General features: G+C 35.2%; 1 protein-coding gene across 1 annotated transcript in view; it reads right to left on the minus strand.

The window, feature by feature from the left end:
* GPM6A (glycoprotein M6A) overlaps positions 1-20,477 on the minus strand; it is a 110,836-nt gene extending 90,359 nt beyond the window's left edge. Inside the window, exon 1 of the mRNA XM_088524617.1 lies at positions 19,967-20,477. Coding sequence (XP_088380743.1) covers positions 19,967-20,003 — 37 coding nt within the window. The 5' untranslated portion in view covers positions 20,004-20,477. The remainder of the gene's footprint in view (positions 1-19,966) is intronic.
* Positions 20,478-22,393: the final 1,916 nt, after the last annotated feature.

Below are 22,393 nucleotides of genomic sequence, written 5' to 3' on the forward strand. Positions count from 1 at the left end.
CTCCAGAAGGTCGATCCCCAGCCTGTACTGGTGTCTGGGGTTATTCCTCCCCAGGTGCAGAACCTTGCACGTGGCCTTGTTGAATTTCATGAGGTTTCTCACCGCCCAGTTGTCCAGTCTGTCCAGGATCAAGTTACCACATATAGACCTCTACTTCCCTGCCTCAAATTGATGCTAAACACGTACAACAATAGTTCCCTTCTTCAATAAATAAAGAATTTTTTTTTTTTTAAAGGAGCTTTCATTCTGTGGTTTGTTTTTTGGTTCCTGTTCCTTTAGGATGCATCTTCACATTTCAAGCTCTCCTCTACAGCCATAAACATTTTCCTCTAAATAATAAAAGCAGATACTTGCATGTAATTTTATATAAAATAATCTGTCACTAGTCCTTTCAAAACTGTAAAGAGACATGGCATACAACTCCAGGCAGCAGCCACCTTAGGTACCACATCTCTGCTTAAAAGTCCTTCTTGAGGAAAGTCCCATTCTCTCCTTTGCCCCTGTTCTGCTTTCAAGAGGCAGTGAATAACGACAACGGTTATTTTCTCAAGACCAGTTCAGCCTGAGATTTATTTGGCTCTGAAGAACAGTGCAGCATGAGAAAGCTGCAATCATTTTCTATTTTCTTCTTTCTAATTTTACCTGATGAGAAATATTAGCATTCAGCTCTGCTTTACCCATGCTGCTAGAAAGCATATGCCCTGCTTGATGTCATGACTCTGAAACCCAACGGTCTAATCCTTGCTTCACAACAAAAGCAAATATTCTACAAAATGCATTTTCTTCCAGAATAAGCTCTTGTAGCTCTGTTTATGATCATTTTAAGGACCTAGTTTGTCCCTCCAAAATGAGGAAACCAGTCTGTTCTGCAAACTTTTCTGGGTTGTCTGGCAAATCTATAGCACACTTTTTTTTTTCTGAAAATGAAGTACAGCAGTCACTGCACAGTGTGTACAAGACAATATGTATTGCAGCCCTGAACTCAAGAAATACTTCACCAAGGAGTCATCATCACCAATGTAATACAGAATAGTATTTCATTTAAAACTGCTGAATAAACATAGAAATCCAGGCCATACCGCATAGTAAATGTATCACTTAAAATTATTCAGAAATGACAGTAAGTTTAGTGTTAAATAAGCCACACCACTCAATGTGGTTCCTGCTAAAGAGGAAAAGGAGGAGGTGATCTCAGTGAATGGGAAACCCAAAGTAGAGTACAACTTTCTGCCTAGGCTCATAGCTGAAAGTTGCACAGCCTCCACAAAGGGAAAAAAAAAAAAAAGATATCTGTTTCACTTCCTCCTAGTCTTTCCCTTTTGGTCCATAAAACCACAGTTCCTCCTTGTTGACAGAGACAAGCAAGGTCTGATCAAATGGTGAAATCCCAAGCTCCCCAGTACAGTGAGACATTAAGAAAAAAAAAAAAAAGTTTTGTTGTTTCTTTCCGAGCAGACAAGAAAACCTTCCAGAATTGTTATTAGCTGTGACTCTTTCTGTCCTTCTTTAACAAAAGCTTCCTCTTGTCTCCAAGTTAACCTCTTGCCTCCCACCACATGCAGCCTTTCTCCATCTCCATTTTCTATCCTTCCCCCTGTATCTCTGATCCCCAGATTATTCATTAGGAGCTTCAGCTAGCCCTCTCCTAGGCTGTCCTGAACAGTCTGTCTTCAGATGTGGTACCTAGCAAGCAGGCAAAGTTGTGACTCTAAATCTGCCTCCAGCCTACCAGAATAGGTAGGTTAAAACACAGTTGCATTGCACCTGAGCTACAGTTGTATTAAATAAGGTGACTTTTACCAGTGGGGACCCTAGTATCTTCTAACCCAAGGAAGGAAATTAAGGAGTGCTATGGGGAGGAGGGAAAAAATAAATAAATAAAAGAAAAAATAAAAAAGGTATTTACCCTTTCCTTCTCCCTTCTCTGCCCTCATCATTCCCCAGCAGTTGAACAATATTTCAGAATACTGATCTTTGAAAGATATTATAATTTCTGTATAAAAAAGCTATTTTGTTAATTGCTTATATTATATCCTAATTCATTTATATTACTCTAAGACGCAGAACATATCACCAAAAAAAAAAAAAGTATTGCATAAAAAGCTGGCTTTGCAGAGCTAAAACTTGCTTTGTGAGAAAACAGTGCCAATAAAGAAAAAATTTACCCAAAATGTCAGTACTTCTGTTTGTATAGTATATGTGGCATATATGACATAACTCATTGATTAATATCACTTCATTACTGAAATTAATTCAGCGTGTATATAGGAGAGTTTACTTCTGAGAAATGATCCATTCCAATAAAAAAGTAATTGGTAATCTACTTTGAGTCACAACTTCTTAGTATTTTCTGGTCATGTACCAAATTTAAACAGACCTGACTCTTGTACATTCACCAGGGTACAAACTCAAACAGTCCATTCTGAAAGTGCCTGGATCAGCATATAGATCATCACTACTAGCAGTGCCGCATATTCTGGTATATTATGACTAGTGTACATACATATGTCATGTACATGCACCAGTGTATTAAGGAACTAACTTCTTAGCACTGTCATTAATAATTGCTGAATTTGCCTTTCCCTTACAAAACTTGGCTGTTGGATATTGAAGATAAAATTTCATCCTCTTTCCCTCAAAAAAACCATAGAAATTCTAAATTCAGAGACTTTTACATGTTGTGCTTCATCTATTTTATTTGTAATCACAAAATTTTCTTCTAATTCCATGGGCAGAAAAGCTGATAAATTGGGTATTGTGTCAGCCATCCTAATCCTGACATTTGTTGTATGCAGTCAGATGCCGAGGAGAGCAAAATTACTCTTGGTTGCTATTTAGCAGGCAGCTGCAAAGACTACATCCATCACATGCTTTGATCCTAAAACTAAAACACCAAGCCTGAGGGCTCTGCTTATTTGCCATATAAAAGAAACAATATTGCAAGTTATTTGGAAATGCCTGAGTGAAAATGGGGATAGGTATATGCATACTCAGTGTCACCAGCACATTTGAAACTTTTATGCAACATTTATCCTATTTACAGAATATGTATCAAATAGGTAACTTGAAAAATAACATTTTCTCTAAAGTCCTGAAGGCCACAGACTCGCTTTTAAAACACAGTTTCTGAGATTCAGTGCCTATCTCAGGACCTCTTGGAGCTGCTACTTAAGAGGACTTCAGACTTCAAAGTGGCAGTCATCACTTGCAGAAGTCTTCCTAGTCCAACAGTTAATCTAAGCATACACTTTGTCAGCAGACAGCAGTGTTAGAAAGACCTGTAAATTATCTTCAAATGAGATAGCTTAAGTAGTAGAAATAAATCCTGCTACAGCTGTGCACAGCTAACCTCAGTGTACTTTTTCCATTAAGATAAATTAGATGTTGTGCTCAGAGTTCTGTGTAGACTGCAACACTGTGACATGAAGGGACACTCATCCCACGTATCATTGGGGAAGATACCAGCGCCTTTCCTTGTGTAGCTAGTATACCAATTGATTTCAAAGAGAGTATATACCTCTATGAAAACATCTTTTAAGGATATTTATGTTCATCATACATTGTTATATGTTAATACAAAGTTGTAAATACAATGTCCATGTTTTCAGCTGCCAAAGATCTAACTATCTTTTTCACCAGTTTAGCAGATGAAAAGGTTGTGAATAGCTTTCTACAGTAAAATCATCATTTATCTGAAGAAGATAGTTTTAAACAAGCAAGCAAGTAAGCACAAGTCAACCTGGAAAGTCATTCACCCCATCTGTGTGTCACTTTCTAAAAATGAATTTAAAAAAAAAATCTTACCAGAATAACCATCCTGGACTATTTATATAACATGCCTATAACTGCTAAGAAATCCACTCCTACTGGAAGGTGCTGAAGTTACAACTTTCCAAAGTGTTCTTTCCTTTTATATACTGAACAGATATCTACCATATGTATACCACAACACTGTCTTAGATTATGTCAGTGCTAAAAATCAAAGGTCTGTCACTTTTCATTTTAACAACATAGATGCCATATGCATTATGATCACAACTCCCTTAGCTTTGTTCACTTAAATAAACGATTTGGTTAGAAATTCTAAAGTTGGACAGTCCAGACAAGATACTTCAGGAAGCCTTTATTGCACCATTTGAGAACGTTAGAACTTTTAATTAAAACCGGTGCAATTTTTACAAATCACTAAATAATCAGCTTCCATACTTCATTTTCTTGAATCACAGTAAAATCTAGAGGCCTCAGTTGAGTCCTATTGTCTAGATATAAAGACTCTGACCCACTAAAGCAATAAACAAGTCATAGAATGAATGAGAGAAATAAGAAGCAATCTCTTTTATGATTTTTACAGATAAGAAATAAAGGCACAGTGAAACAAAATAAGACTTTCAGAGGCACAAAGAATTTCTGTAGGTCAAATTGAAACATAAAAGATAGCAATAATCAATTTCATATCTTTCATACCTCAAACTAGTATTTTAAATTATGCTCTATTAATTTTAATAAAGCAGCATTTTAAAAACAGTAACTGATTAATTACTGGGAAGAATATACTTTTGAAAGCCAAGAATATGACTCTTCAAACATTCACTATATCATAACAGGATCATTCATCAGTTGATTAAACATGACAGAAATCACTGATGTAATCCTTTGGCTCTTTTTAATCTTTTTTAACTGAAAGTGACAACCACAAGGGCATAGAAAGGATAACGTTTGTACCTACGACCAGGGGACAACTGGAATAACCTACAGAAGGTCTTTGATGGTGTTTTTGATTTTTCTTGTTTTTGTTGTTTGTATTTTGTTAAATATCCCAATAAAACAGCTGTTTTTTTAGAACCAGCTTGTCAAGTAAGTGTTCTGTGCCTCACAGATGCAGAACACAGCCTATGTTCATTAACCAGTTTGTCTCATCTGCCCTACAAGTTTTTTTGCCTTCACATTACTAACATTTTACACTTCTGTTGTATGACATTCATAAGCCAATTTCACAAACAAGAAACTGCCATCTCGGTACCATAAGTGGCAAAACAGAGGAAGATGAGCTGGAAAAAATCATTAACATCAATATAATCTGATGAATCTTGGCTGTGTATGCCACATTTCATCTACAAAAAGAAGGGCTCCCAAATATGTAATACATATCTAATCTAATTTTTAAAAAGTCACTGTATACAATCATTTCAATTGCAAACATTCTGGTTATCTAGCCACCTTATTAGCTCATATATAATGACCTCTCACATTACAAATAACGCGGTTAAATGATCTATCATTTCTTTGACAGTATCCTTTTGAAAGGTCTTGATAATCCTTATCACTGTGTGACTTTTTAAGTTAATTTTCTTTCACATACCATTGGGAAGTTCTAAAACTGAATTCTGTTGTTGCCTAATTAACATCAATTACATCTCAAATAAAAGTTTATAGCATTCACAGTTTTTTCCCTCAGCACTACACAACATCTTTGTGAACTGAACAAAATAGATTCAAATCATTTAGCTTTCAGCAAAATAACTCAATCTGATAAATCTAATCACCTGTGATCCTCAGTACATCCAGAAGATAGAATGACTGTAAACTATGGAGAAAGAAAACGAACACATAAGCATCCAGAACAAAGCCATGAGCTAAGGAAACAGAGTTGGTAAACCATGAACCCCAGTGAAAAGCACAGAGCCTAACAGAAGACATTGTTAGCATTTTCTCCTCCTATATGTAAGTAGGACAGGTTTCAATCATTTCCAAACTGTTCAGTTTACCAGCAAAGAAAGAATGTCAGTAAAAGAAAATATTTCATAAGCTGATAGATCAGAAGAAATGAATGTATACCTGACAGTAACAAAATAAACAAGGCCCGTGTTCCTTGTTCTGCACATCTTGATACTGAGATACTGAGGAAGCCACAACTTTCTTTTTTTCTTTTTCTTTTTCCTTTTTTTTTTTTTTTTTTTTTAGTTACTGTTCCTTTAGTTTTGTCCTTCAGTGAGGATTAAAATAGCAGAAAATATTTTAAAAATTAAAGAGACCACCACAAAGCATCTTACTTTCTGTTATGAAAAACAGCTGTGGAACTGCAGAATGTTTTCATAAATGATATGGGTATAATATGACCAGCTCAGAACAAATAGTATGCAACCACCTCCACAAGCTGCCCTTGGAAATTTCCAAAATGTCACACATGAGGGCAGATATTTATTCACTCCACCTATATAAAATGTAATTGTCTTTCCTAAATACCTTCTACACTCTAAAAATTCAATGTAAGTATAAGAAATATAGGAGTGGGAACAGGAATTTTGGTCAATTAGTTAGCTTTACTCATAGATTGAAAACTGACAGCAGTATTTATCTAGCATTTTACTTACTTCTAAACATATCGGTTTTGAAGCAAACGACTGCATATTCTGAAATAAGTGCATGCTGAATTAGTCATTTTCCATTAAAACTATGAAGTAAAGTTGCCTAGCAACCCAAGAAAATTAATTCAGAGATTAAAATAAACACTGTGACACTGACAGAGCAACTGCTGCTCTAGCCCAACAACCATAGAAACACTTCAAAAAGACGCTAGTGTTTCCTCAGCTTTTCTTAACAAAAGAAAATATCAAATTATTTCAGAAAGTGACTCAAAGGACAAAAAATAAATAAGAAACAAAAACACAGTCAAAGCAGTTACATAAGGCAAATGCAACTGCAAAAATAATTGCCATTTTTCTAAATAATGTCATTAAAATGCAAAAATAAAGTTTATTAATATTCTGACCCTATTAAACTTATTGAGATATGAAGCCTTCTGAGATACTTTCCCACTTAAAAAGGGCAAGTTTGTTTCATTACATTCATTCTATGCAAGCATTAGACATTTTTTGCTTATCAGCTTAATTTACTACAGAAATCATTAATGTCCCTAACTGAAAAATCTCTGTAACATTATTTCCATTACTATCAATAGCCAAATTATTGCTCATTGCATTTCTATAGGGAAGACTTTAAATTATACGGTTTATCACACCGGGGTTATTATGAAATAACACATGATAAAACACAAAAGTGTTTTAACACAACAGATTTTCAGGACAGTAAGGATGACTGCAATAATTTAGTTTTATGATTGCTATTCTTACATTGCATGCTACATCTGGGCCATTGTGTAATTCCTTGTCCCTAAAGGACTACAAAGAGCCTAGTAAAATTATCCCTGTAGAAATATAATCACTACATTCTGCAGCAACACTGAAGTCTATCACCTTGGCAGGATATTAGAATAGAGGAATGATTGTGGATCAGTGACTCTCAAGTGGCAGGACTCAGGCTCTACCAGTAGATATGCCGTCGTTCCAGCTTGAGGTAAAGAGTTTGTATGCGCTCAAAAAAAGATCAGGAATTATGACAAGGTCAACCAAAAGAGAAAAATGACATCCCAGAGAATATCACAAGATTTAGCAACTAGAGTAGCTACATCAAATTTAGTTGAGTTTACACTAAAAGATAATAATAAAAATAAGTCCCGTATGAGAAATATATCAAGACAGACAACTAGTAAAAAGGATATGTTGGAAGATAACTCCCTAGATGGGGACATATAACTGCACTCTCAGAAGAGAGGGATACATTTAAGCTCTATATGTAAAAGTCACGAAATACAAACACACATAGCTACAGACTCTTTAAACTCTTAATTGCATATCTGCATATTTCAATCACAGTCAAAACAGTTATAGCTACTTGAGCTGACCCTAAAATAAAAAGGATGTCACTAAATATACATTAAAATATGTGTTTTCATCTTCTAGAAAGGAATAATGACAGAAAGTAATGGAAGGATACCTTCTGGAAGCATAGGCAATATAGATGGGATAGACCATGCCTAGTATTTAGAGAAAAAAGAAGTCAGCAAAACACCCTTTTTCCAAACACCTCCATAAAGTCTAAAGAAGACCCCAATTGTCAACAATAGTTTCTTCTGCATCTTAAATATTTAATGACTGTGCCAGATGGGGAGGGGAAAAACAATATCTAGCATGAACTGTTAGTATAAACACAAGCTGACCCAAAAGGCCTACTTAGTGCTAGGCTGTAATTATTCCAGGGTTTCACTAGTGAATAAACCTAGAATAATTCTGAATGATAAAATCTTTGAGGAACGGTAACCTTCATATGCTGATGAACAGTTGAAATAAATTTATTTACCTTTTAAATTTTGGCCTTTGCCTCACATGCAAAGGGTATGATTCTACAAACAACATGCTTGCTAAATCTTTTGGTTAGCCACAGTAATAAGCATCCTTTTTGATTAATTTCATCTGTTGGATAACAGATCTGTTATAAAATCAGAAGTTGTTCCTGCCAACCCTACACCTAACTAAAAATGCATTTTTTCCCATTAAGATTTTAGAAGTACAGTTAATATGGCAAATATCTCAGAACTAAATGCTTATTTTCTGTTCATTTTAGTTCATTTTAGACACAGGATTGGACAGGTTCATTCTTTTCAGAGCCTAGTGCTTTGCAATCACAGAAAAACAGTTAGAAGTTACTCAGTTCAAAAGCATTCAAAGATCTATACCAGTCTTTCTCACCAAGCGCAGGCTGGTGCAATTGCATCAGACTCATGATAAAAGATTAAAAATCTCAGCCATGATACATCATGTAAGGAGAGCACATAGGATAATCTCAGTGTTGTAGGTCCTTATGCTAGCAGGGACTTTATGAAATTAAACTCTCAGATATTTTCTTGGAAAGCAGTCCATGCCTTGGGGAAAACTCCATCTGCATAACAGATTTGACGCTCTGCTTGGCCCAAGCATGTGAACCAGACACACCAGCAAAATATTTCTTTACTACTAAGACACCAGTTTACCCTGTTTCCAAATCAGTCTGTTATGAAAAAAAAGCCATCTTCAATGAAAAGAGAGGTGAGAGAAAAAGAAAAGCAATTTCCTGAAATCTGCAGACAAGGGAGGCTTCAAAGCATGATATAATGTACTGCAATATCATGCAAACAAAATGAACAAAAACCCCCCTGATAAAAAACTTCATTCGAGTTTCATTCCAATCTCCTCTCAGATTCTATTTGATTGGTAGCTATAACATCATCATGTCCAGTTACAGATTTTCTGCTCAAAACCTGACAGCTATATGTAAATTACTTTGCACCAATGTTATGCCCTAAACTTACAAAGACTATATGTTTCATTTTTGCGTATGTGACATCCATATAAAACCAATGGGACATGCTTGACATCAAACATGTATTAATAAACTGTTGCAGGATCAGGGTGCCTTGGTCACTGGTTTTCAAAATGTTGAAGTTATGCAGGTCTATAATTTCAGATGCTAATATTAAACTACACTAAATTGAGATTTATATGAATTTACACACAAAATCTAGTCCAGAGTACAATATTATGAATAAATGTGGACCATAATACTTATTAGGATGATGAATTTTCAAACAAAGGGGAAGTGTTACACAGCCAATAAAGCCAAGAATAAAGGAATATATATGAATGTCTATCAATTTTTATCTCAATCTAATGATAAAGGAACACTTGGAAGAAAAAGGAATGCTGTCTATTTCAGCAATATAATTCAGCAATATCCTAATAAAATGCCTTTAGATACCACGAGGATCTCAAAAGGTTTGTCTATTGTTTTTTAGGATGTCTACTTTCATCAAAGTCATGAAAGTCATTCAAATGATGAAAACAGTTCTTCTGAGAACTGTAAAATGTGTTCAATGAACATATTTAACCAGTTTTTTAACAGATTCCAATGGAATTAAAATCATAGTACAAACGTGCTGCAAAGACCTTTTATAAATACATGAATTTCTACCTAGCATCTTGGATGTGTATTATTCCAGATGTATTACACAGTATCTCCAAATAAAATGTGCATTCAGGTGAAAAATAATAAAAAAAAGGCCTCTCAAAGTGTTTGTTGATTATTACTTCTGATGCAATATCTTGTAACACTATTAATGGGTTGTGATCCAGTCACATCAAATCCACAGACAAAAGAGATGGGAACATACAGACATTAAAAACTGGATAAACCTGGAGTACAGCATAAAAATGAGATTTTTTTGTGTGATCAAATGCAGTGGAACCATAATGTAGCTATCAGATTTTTCTCTATTACATTTAAAGGAAATATTTGAAAGAAGATACCATAAATGGCATTTGTACATGTGTATAAGGAACTGCAACCTACTGAGAGGAAGAGTCAGGTGAAAAGCATGGATATGCTTATATATTAAAAAGCTTAAATTACTAGCTGAGCAGAGCAGTCAACCCCTCAAGAAGAAATCAGAAGGCTGTGAAAATCCCTGAAAATCAATTGTACTTCTATATTGAAGCACCACCAGCAAATAGGAAACGCATGTTATAAATCTAAACAACATGCTCTATTCCACAAGAAAATAAATCATTGTATTTGTGCAGCTTAGCCTAGGATCTTTTTCTGTACAGTAGTGATTTATCAACAAGTCATGAAGAAAGGAAAAACCATGCATCAGGATACATTTCATGTTAAAAGTAATCAGTTTAAAAATCAATAATATTTTGATTTTATATTAAATTATAACAATAATTTAATTGAACACTTTTAGGTACACACAGGCCTATAGTCAATGTTTCCCTTTTTAAGACAAATTCAAACATTTCCTTTCATCCTAACTTATGTCTACTGAGTCATTACTTACAAAAGCTTAGAAACCCACTACCTCCATAAATTAAACTGCATGATTTTTATTAGTATACAACCTTTCTTAAAAGCATCATCCTTTAAAAGTTGTGTGGTTATTTTCTGACACATGAAGAATTCCCGAATTCAAAATGTTATTGATTTGCTGTCATCACTATCAGCTACACATACACACAACACGCAATGTGTTCAGGTACAGTTACTTCATTAAGTTTTTTCACAACAAAGCAGTCCAACAGCCGGAGAGCCCACATTTGGTCTCACGTAAAACAACATGCCCATTATCACTTAACATGGAATGTGATCTTCAAACCAATGATTTTACAGTCAGTTAGGTGACCCTTGCACATTCTCTCCAGTAAGATGAAGACCATGCCTGCCTCTGCCTCCACATGGCTCTCTAGTGACTAAGTTAGAATTCTCCTGTATTTTGTAGTGGAGATGCTATGTTTTATTTTGCTTGAACTGTGTGTCTAATTCTGCCTACATAATAACAGCTCACAATTTGCAGCCCCAGGGAGTACAACCAAAGCGTAATTATAAACCACAACAGCATGTAAAAGTTACTCAGATAGGGCTCTACCAGTAGGCTATATACAGATGCCTTTAGCAGCATGCCTAGAATGCCATAAAAGTCAAAGTGTTCCACAAATTCTCACATCATCTCAGGCCATTTGAGCTTTATAGGTAAAAACTTACGACTCAAATTCCACCAAAAGACTGAGAGACAGCCAGGTAAGGTCTGAAATACTGACATCTTACCAGTCTTTGTAGTATCATTTTTACCTTTTCATCATTTTATTTTCAGTACAATTTCATCAAAATAGAACTGTATCTTAGACATAGTGAGTAGTTTTTCAGCCTGCAGGTAAAAACATTGAGAATTTGATTCCTAATAAGTGACACAACACTCAAGGCTCAGTATTCAAAAAAACTTCGAAATACTAACCTTTTTTTGCTTCAGAGTAAAACCTGGTGCCTGCTTTCTACTTCACTATGTAAATATGTTCCCTGATATCAAAAATATACTTCATCAAAAACATGTCTTTATTTTCCACTTCATTCTAACATGGAGTTAGTATAAGTACTACATAAATTATTTAAGTAACTATATATAAACTTAGCAGCTGCCTACTCATCTGTTCAGAGATTATTTGCAACCTTTTCAGAAGCAATTTAATAGCTGATGTCCTGCCGTCCTTCAGGAGAAAGTAGGTTCCTAACACACAAAGTAGCCCCCCCTCACTTGAGACTCATTGCTGTTTATATTTTCCTGTAAACTTCTGAATTGTTTAGGTGTAAAACTATACTTTGGCTATAATTTCTGTCAAATATTGAAGATAAATTTGTGCCCTCCCCATCATCCCATCATCTAAATATGCACTGTATGGATGTTAAACAAATGCTTACAATGCTCAAATTAAGCAAAGCTACCAAGCTAACATCTTTACAAACCATACTGCAATTTTGTCAATATATTCTCTTAGACAATGTGCACTGGACAAACAGTGGGCAATAAGATTAGTGACTATAGCTACCAGATTATAATACCTAGCTCCCTTCCCCACATACATCTTTTGTAAATACCAGCCATACACATATACCTCTTAAACAAACAGCAGGGCAGCTGTACGCTGCAGTGATGTCTAGAAAAATATAAATGCAGACTAGCATCTCACTCCTATATGAAAATTGCATTCCTGATGTCCTTTTAACTCCACCAGGACTTAAATCCAGAATAATGTCACTAAGGTCAATGTTTCTGTTTATTAACCAGAATGGATCACGACAATACAAGGTATAAACATAAACAGGTATCAAATTTTTACTACTGCATTGGTCTTGGGAATAGAGACGATGCCAAAGAATAATGAAATTCTGTCTGTCTACATAAGGAAAAAAAGTTATTTCTCTTTGACAATTCTAGTATGTACTACATGAAAATCATCTAGTCAGAAACATTATGTAGATATGTAGTATATAGTCTTCTGTCACTTTATGACAAAAAAGTATGAATTTAAATAAAACATCCTTTTTTTTCATATCTAAATACACTGTGACGTGGCCACTGGATGAGAGTCAACAACTACACCTGTATGTGAATCCACCTCATATGACTGAATGTTTCCCATTTATAGCATATTTTGCTTGTTTAGCATGTTTTTGCAAGTTGTATAGTATTTTAAAAGAACTTAGAAAAAATATCACAGCATTTTCTTATTATATTTTAGATTAGACAAGTATACCTTCTAAAACCTAATATGGAGGAGCAATTTCTCCTTTTAGGCTTTAGGCGCCACCAGGTGCAGAGTTTGCCCCCCGCTTTTTTGTTTCTGCTTCCCAAAAGACATTGGAAATAAAATGACCCATAGCTGTAAATATTTATTAATGTGAAATGTCAAAAAAATCTTGAAGACTTAGGACTTTACTTTCTCATAAAACAGGAATAACAGAAGCAGCGACAATGCAAACTTTTCACAGTCTTCAGTCAGTTTAGACTTGGGAGGGTTCACCTTTAACAGTTCATAAAATGTATTCCCAACCACACAGCACAGATTGTAACCACAACACTAACTTCTGCACACTGTTTCTAACCTGCAAAGATTCAGAAATCCCAAAACACTCATGGTGCTGTTCACAACTCATTGTTTTTTGGAGCAGAAGCCTGAAGGTAGACAATTGTTAAGGTGAGGTTTGAAGAAGAGATTGAGAGCAAATGGTTTGGGTGGGTGGAGGTAAATGATGGTAGGAGATATGCATTGGCTTTCACGGTGGATCAGAGCCCTGTGCCAACTGAACATAGGCCTGAGATCCCAGTCTGGAAAGGGTTCTTCATTTATGTCCTGTGATACCAATCATCATACAACCCCAAAAGCTCAAGAGCTACTGCTCTCAATCCTAGACAAAAATATGTGGTCCTAAATTCTTAGCTACAGCCAAACTTGCCACAACATGTCTCACTTGAGAGCTGCAATAAAATACCACAGGCTCTTCCCATTGTATTTCTCTAAAGACTTTTGAATTAATCCAAAATGATGCCAGATACTTATTATTGCATGCAGCCTAATACAGTCAGAGAAGATCCAGTGGGAAACCGGGGGTGGCAGCCTCTAATGAATCACATCAAAAAAGCCAGACTGATTCACCAGTAGTGGAACCACCCACACTGGCTACATCACCTTTCTAGGCAGTGTACACAGTATCAGCTTTCTTCACCTGAGAAACTAGGCCAAGAGACCAAGTGCAATAGTAGTTCTTCATGAATAAAAAGTGATATACTTTTCTTTGCCAAGTAAGAGAAACTTTCCTCTCTCTCATCACTTTAAGTTAACATAAAACCAAATTTTCTCAGCCTCTTTTTCACTATGCTTATTATGCATAGCTTCTTTATAGTTAGACACCAATTACAGCTACACTATTACCAGGTGTGCAGCTTCTCATGAGCTTTTACTTTCATAAACTGTGGAAAGAGTTTTGTGCACTTACACATTGCTATTTCAATACAGTATGTTGTAAAGAATTGGTATAAATCAAGGATTTTAAATAGATGCAACTTTAAAAAGAATTTCCACCATTATTTATGAAATATCTATGTAAGTGTTGAAATTACCATGGGGAATACTTAATTACCATGGGGAATACTTAATTACCAGGGGGGAATACTTATTTTCTTGAAATAATATATGTAATAACAATTATGTCATATTAATGCTGGACTTTTATGCCTGATGGTTAGTGTTGGGTTAAACCTGTAAAGAATAGAAAGTTTTCTACATTCAACAGAGACATGGCAATGAAATATTAAGCAAGCAAACAAGGCTAAATTTCATTAGCATCATTATCTGTGACCAACAACACAATGTATCAAATCGTAAGAGATTCAAATTATTTCTCTGAAACTGCTTTTAATGTAAGAATCCTCTAAATAAGGTAGTCTATATCTACCACATAAAGGAGAATAACTCTTATGCAATTAGAACAATTAACTTCAAATTCATATTGAATGATGTTATTACGTTCTTCCTCAACAAAATTATTGATCTAGGGAGTATTAAGCAGGAAATACATTGAGATACTCTGCCAGATGCTAAAATTTACTTCAGCATTTAACATCGATTAAAGAAACTAGTTAATCTGTTAGAGACTTCACAATTGTCAATGGAGTACTTGTATATATATATGTACCTATCTATATTTGTGTGTAAATACATATATAGATAAGGCGCACTGTATTTTTTATAAATGAGTGTGTGTGCACGTGCACTCACACACACATGTATTCGTAAAAACAGGCAACAATAAATACATAATAAAAATTAAGACCATGCTACTCTGAAGGAACTTGTAAGAATCCTATCTGAACACAACTGAAAATACTTTTCCAGCAGAAATGGGAAAATTATAAATTGAGTTCTGCTCATCATATTTTCTTTAGCAATCAAGCACTGCAAATTCAGGTGCAAATTCAGAATATCAATCAGATATTCCTCATATATCTTCTTTCTTATAAAGCAAAATAAGAAAAAGTCTTTCTAGATTATTCATTAAATTGCTTGTACTTTGGGAGTCCTAAAAGACTTGGTAGAGTACTAACAACGTCATGAAGCTCTCCTTGAAAAGCCAAGCATACATTTACAATCTGGCATCTACAGAGGAACAGAATTTGACTTGTGGGCTTTACTTACAAGTATAGTTGCTCAGCAAGATCACAATGCACAATTTTGTGTTTTGCTCACTTTTACTTTAACCAGCTTCCTAAAAACAGTCAATTGTTTTAGAAAACTCTTTTATTTTAGAGGTGAGATTTATAAAACTGACTTGCCAAGGATGGCTGGCCGACTTGGAATATTTTGACTGGTTATTTTACTTCTTGATGTACTATCCCAATGATCACTTTCATCTACTATTAAAAGCTATTACCCTGCTAACTCAGAGTCTGAGTCTTGGAGTCTTGTCCCCCTCCCCTTCAATTCCTCCCCCCATCCCTCCCCTAGAAAAGAGTACTGAAGGTAAAGAAAGCAATTCAACCTTTGTTCCTTATGGCTGAATAAGCAGAGTTGGTGTGTGCGTATAACTGACAGCATCCTGGATGCCTCCTGATTTTATTCTGAATCATTACTTAAAACTTTACTGTGATGTTCTGTAATGAATAAAAATGCCTTGATAATAGATTTCAGATTCATTTACATCACTAATGCAGGCCAAATACTGACTCATTTTTCATTTTCTAATATTCTATATAATGATAATATTAAATACATTTTTGTGTTTTTTTGCTATGCTACTAGTACCATAGTGGAATTCTTGTCTATGCTTGCTAGGTATACTACAGCCAAGAGAGCTTATGTAACAGCAGCTCTTCCCTACACTAGCTGCTGTACACACACGGATGCTCCATCACCAGACACTTAGGTTAAAAAGGAATTCAAACTGCAAAACGAATTTATGGCAGAGCCATGAAAAGGCATACTCATCTTCAGTTTAATACAGGTGGTAGAAGAATCAGTTTCTGTGCTACAGACTGTTTCTTTTTTTCCTGAAATAAGATTTGTAATGAGAATGATTCTAAGCTCCACTAAAAAAAAAAAAAAAAAAAAAAAAAAGTTTCAGAAAAGATTTCTACTGAGAGGAGTGACTAGAAATAGGAGATAATCATTGCAAACTCAGTGCTTTTATGGATGGAAGACCTGTTCTGCAGGAACTGAACTGACAGTTTTTCGCACATAGAACAGCTAGAAGTTGACGTCATTGTTTTTCAAACACTGGCTGCACTGACACATATGCCAATTTATGCACAAGCTTTCAGAATTAGCATGCATCCCTGAAGACATCAGTGAAATTTCTGTTTCTAAGTGGAGTTGATCATTTTTGAAAAACAAACCAGTAAAATAAATTATAGGCTCTATCTCTACTGGGTTTTTCAGACAGCAAATTTGCAATCAAATCTCCTACTACATTAGATTTCCTATGATTGTACCATAATGTCAATCTTATGCAAAGGGTAATGGGTTGATATCTCCAAAGCATGACAGCTTTGTTAGGTTATATTTTAGTGTTCTTCACATGTAGCACTCATGCTTCAGACACATTTTCTGCACAGATTCATTTCTTGGAGAACTACAGACAACTGTATACATACAACTAAACTATCCTCCCCAGTCTGTCAGCACAGGAGATGTACTGTTGAGACTGCGCTAAAGGGCTCTGCTAATGTTTTAATATAGAAAAAAATGAATATAGAATTCTTTGTTTAGATATATATGTATATATATAAAATGAAAACTGCTGAACAGCACTATCTCCATTTACCAAATGAGTGCTCACATGCCAAGAATTTCCAAGGCCAACAGCTAAAAATACTGGGGGGGAGAACAGGGAAATCAATTTAAACAATATATTTTCTAGCAATTCATTTGTTTCAGAAACTAGATATGTGATATATTTCCCTGATGGGAATTTTCCAAGATACAGCCTTGAACAAATACTGTTAAAAACTGGAATGTACAGAAATGATACACAGCAGAAGGACATTATTTGGAATAACTATGGCAAGAATTGTTTGCACTTATCAATATTATATTGCATAAAAATCTATAAAAATAAAATAATAAAGACTCTGCACACAGCAAGCCTCTTATTAGAGATAGTTTTTATGAAATGCATCCATACGAAACTATTCCCTTCCATCATGGCTGCTGGCAAAATGTAATGCTGCTCAGTGAGAGATTTAAACAATCTGCTGTGATGAGTATAGGAACTGATAAACAGTTAAAATTCATACTGCTATTGATTTTATAGAAAAGAGGAGAAATAAAGAAATGAGCCAATAGTTCCACAGAAATGGGTGGGTGGATGGATGGATAGTTCCACAGAAGGATAAAAATTACAATGAATGTACTATGGTGTAAGTTGCTGGGACACTACATTTGGAGAAAATCTACTCCAAATAAACTAGAACTATGCCATGGAGATCAATAAACCAAATACTAGATCATAGGATGATACTAGATCATCCTATGTGAAGGCAAAACCAGGAACTATGAAGGAGAAATACCAAGTTGAGCTAATAACAGTCAATATTTTTCCTCAAACACATAGTGCAAGCCTTACAAGAGATCCACACACAAATTCGAAAATCATCAATTCATTTTGTTAAAATTTTAGTTCTGCATTCAAGCATCCCCCCAAAAATCATTTCTCAATGTTTCCCATTTTCAGCTAAATAGTGAATTTTTTTCAAACTCCAAACACATTTTAAGAGTCATCAAAATCCAAAGCAGATCCATGACAGGTCGACAGCAACTACAGCCCTATTCCCCTCCACACCAATATGGAAAAATAAATATAATTTGTCAGCTTTTAACATTCTCCTGTCGGTGTCTGTGGTGACAGCTGGGTACCACTAAAGGGAAAAAAGGCTGAACACATGGCATTGTAAATGGAGAGGGGAGGTAAAAAAAAGCAGTGGTGGTAGCTGCTGTAATCACACTATTAATCATACCATTTTGAGCGGCTATTGGTCATTCAACTGCTTATCAAATGAACAATGAGGACACAGTTCATCAATAACAGCAGCTTCCTTCAATATAGAAATTGATTCACTTTTTTTCCCCTCCATTTTTATTCTAATAAAGACAGGGGCATGGGGGGGGGGGTAGAATTTTATAGTTTTTCCAGGCAATATTATTTACTAACAATGAAGTTTTTGGATTTACTGGTCAAACTGTGCTTCATTTCACTTGTTTTAATAACAAGATAGTAAAATGACAGTGAAAAGTATGATAGTGGAAACCTATTTCCCATGTAGAGGAAAAAAAAAGCATAGGTGATATCTTAAATTTGTAAATATAAACCACATGAAATAATTTGAACCCTGAAATGAAAGTACTGAAAGTATTCAAATCACATTTGCAAAAGGAACTAAATTTATGCTTTGTACCCTTTCATTATTATTTGGCACTTGCAAAAAAAAAAAAAAGAAGAAGAAACTGCTAAAATTACTAACTAGCTATTAAGCTATTTATATAAATATATATGCACATATATATTTGTGTATATACACAGAGAGCACATACAGGCTTGACTCTCTATATGCATCTCCATAAAATCAAGACCATAAGCAATCCAGAGCTGCATTCTGTCTAAATGGGTCAGTTATAATGAGGAAGCACAACATTTACATGTAGGAAGCAGATTGATCAGGGAGCAGAAAAACAGAATATGTCATCAAATCAGAAAAATATGTATTTACATGCAATTTGCATTAACCAGATTTGCAAGTTCCTAAGTCTTCCTCAAAAATAGAAATTGATTTCCAAATAAATTCAAAATGAATAACAGAATTCAAGGGTGGCAAATATTCACCAGGATTTTAATTTGTGCTTGCAGAAAAATGAAATGAAAAAACTTGCTTGCTTTCATTCTTGTGATGCTGCATAGGCAGAACAAGGCTTCAGTGAAATGACTTTAAAAACACTATGCTTTTCAGAGATTCAGAAATAAGTAAATGGTGCTGAAATAATCTTCAGATGCACTTTTAAGCACTAAGACATCCTATCACGTTCATTTATTTTCAGCTTGACCAGAAATATTAGAACCGAAACGCTCTGAATATGCTATGCTCATCTTGCTAAAGCAAATACAGCTGCAACATGCAAAATGAAATGCAGAATACAAACACTAGATATACTAAAGCTATCCCATACATGGATACTATAGTGAGGCTGCTTCAACAGATAACAAAGCAAAAATGGAAAAAAGGCAGAGAAATATCAATGCTGCCTAAATATATACAAAATGCCCCCCGAGTCTTTCTTCATTCTAGATTCTCATTCAAAGGTGTAAATACTGGTTATTTTGTTAGATCTACAGCTGCAAGTAGCTGAGTGAGTAGCTCTCTCATAGTTCACACTGGGCTCCCTTGACCCACCTAGACAAGCGTGAAAGCATGAAATAAATGAAGGTTAACAAAGACTGGTCTGAGAAGCAGTGTGCATTTAATGCCTGCAGTATTATTAGGACAAATGTAAAATTCTCTATTTGGAATATTTTGGTATATTATGTACCAGATAGCAATCACAATATTAACACTAGCTGCCACTGTAGAAAGACGAACGCATGTAAATCGCATGAATAAAATCTTTCCCATCTGTCACACAAGGATATTCGCTACCCTTACAGCATGCTGCAAAGCAAATAAGGAACTGGAAAATAATCTTCTCCGTGCAAACAGAAAGCAATTTTATCACAATACCTTTCTGTGTTTGTCCCTCTTCCATATTCTCTTCCATGGCTACCTTTCTTCACTAGAAACAGCTACACAGAATTAATCAAAAGCTTCAGTCAGATGTAGGAAAAAGTGTGGATTTTTTTTTCCCTGGGAAGCTCCAACAGCAGAGGCTTAAGCAAGTCCTCAGAGCTTAGCTAAGGCTCCCTCACTCTCCTTGTTTGCTTGGAGACAGGCTGTCAAGTGTAATTTCATTCAAATTACTCTTCCATGAAGATTATCAATTTTTCTTCTCAAAGCTGCCCATTGTGTAGCACTGTAAGCAGGTATTCAAATGAACAGCCTGTGAATTTTGGGGGGAAATTTGGTCTGCACCCTTATAGCAACGTCTCTGATTTATAAGCCTAGCTTTGCATATAAAATGGAGAAAAGAAATCGAGGTTTGTATTGAAATTTGTGTGTTAAATTGGAAACAGGCTGTACTGAAAACAGATGGAGGGGTGTCCTCTTAACGGGAAGCAGACCACCAACCCATAATTCCCCCTATTTGCTACTGAAGTGGGAAAGCCCAGATGCCTGTGGGTTCTTTATGCTGTATTACTTGTCTTCCTCCCTCCCTCCCTCCCTCCCTCCCTTCCCCCTTCCGCCCCCCCGACCAGCACATACAAGAATAATATGACACTTCATTTCCCTTCTTCTCGTATATCTGTATCATTTGGAAATAACAAATACATACTATTGTACTTGTATTAGTCTAGAAAACATCTTTATAATAGCATCTTTTAATATGTATCTGTGTGCACATACACACATACAATTGCTGTTAAACACAAGACATTAATTACTGCAAATTATATGCACCCTATACATTAGCTAACATCAATGCCACAATAGACCCGAATTTAGGGAGGTTTCAGATTTAAAGCAATCATGCATCTATTCCTTGACAGATAATATTCAAAATTAACTGTAAACTTCAACACCCTGTTCAAAAAAAATGGACCTTTTTTAAGATGGCGAACCACCACATATGTATGTAAGCAAGCATACACTACACTAATAAGCAGGCACTCTTATGAATTTACTCAGGGAAAGAGAATATTAAATACATTGGGAGGGCACCTCCTCATTTCGGGAGCTCTGCAGTCTGATTTGGAATGTAAATTGGGAGCTGCAGTCTAGCAGCAAATTAGCATTTTTGTATCTTAGCCTACAGAGTAACGTAACATTATTCTAAGAGGATTATTATTTCATTGAAAGCTCAGTAAGAATACAAACACATTTTTTTCTTTACAGATTTTATTTTTGCATCTCTCTGGGTTGGGGGTAAGTGTCCATAACTTACTGGCATATAAAAACTACTAGTGCTGAAAATGGGTATTTTCATGTAGGTAAAATATTTCATTCCATCTCTTGTGTTATCTCAATAGAGAGAAGCAATAGGTCAAGCTAAGTTCTTGATACAGTTTATATGTTAATCTTTTCAAAGTGGCTCATACCAGAATAACGTTCACATATGAAATTAAAACAATACATGCAATTATATAACTAAATACATAGTCACTTAGTGACACATGGCTTATCTTTTCTTTTCTTCTTTTTAATTCATTCCTTAGGTGCCTGTTTTCTGGAATTGCTGAAGAACAATGATGAATAGTTTGAGTTTTCAGATGTAACTGATCATTTCAAAATCCCTGCATCCAAACTACCTATATACATGCAGGTGCTGCAAAATCACAGCCTATAAGCATCCTTCTTGCTTCTAGGAAGGATTTCTTCACTCAGATCAAAAATCGCCTGTGCAAGTCACTAGTTTGCTGTAGAAATGACATCTCAACCTCTCCAGCCACTGACCCACCCCCCCATAAAAAAGCCAAAGCAAAACCCACCACCACCTTATACATACGGTCTAAGAGGATTCTGATTTTGAAAAAAAATGTGAAGATGTTCTGCCTAAGAACAAATAGGAATGAAGGAACATTTTACCAGATAAAGAAGCATTAGAGATAAAAAGGTCTACTTCCTCTCTGTGCTATATTCTTCTAATCTCACACACAAGTGAGATCAAAAAAAAAAAAAAAAAAAAAACAGATATCCTGTTATTGGTACTATTTTCAAAGTATTTTATGACATTATCACAAGTAATGACAAATAATAAGTCTTCATATTAGATTCTTTGGGGAGAAATTATTACTTAGGATGGTAGGATCTTCTAGGATTGGGTTCCTCTTGATAGAGCCAAATACTTGAGGTAACAAATCTCTTTGTGTTTCTTTGTTTATATCAGACGAATATATTGGTTGCCCTGGGGCATCAAATGACCTTCTTCCTGAAACTATCACACAAACTTTGTTTCAAGTGCAAAAAGCATCCTAAATAAAAATCAGTCTAGAATGAGATAACTGAGAGTGTGTATAGTAGAGAGCTGTAAAATCCTGAGTGGCATAAAAAGGG

This window comes from Tinamus guttatus, unplaced genomic scaffold, assembly GCF_059628265.1.
Source record: "Tinamus guttatus ecotype Peru unplaced genomic scaffold, ASM5962826v1 Tinamus_guttatus_pri_ptg000213l, whole genome shotgun sequence".
NCBI lineage: Eukaryota > Metazoa > Chordata > Aves > Tinamiformes > Tinamidae > Tinamus > Tinamus guttatus.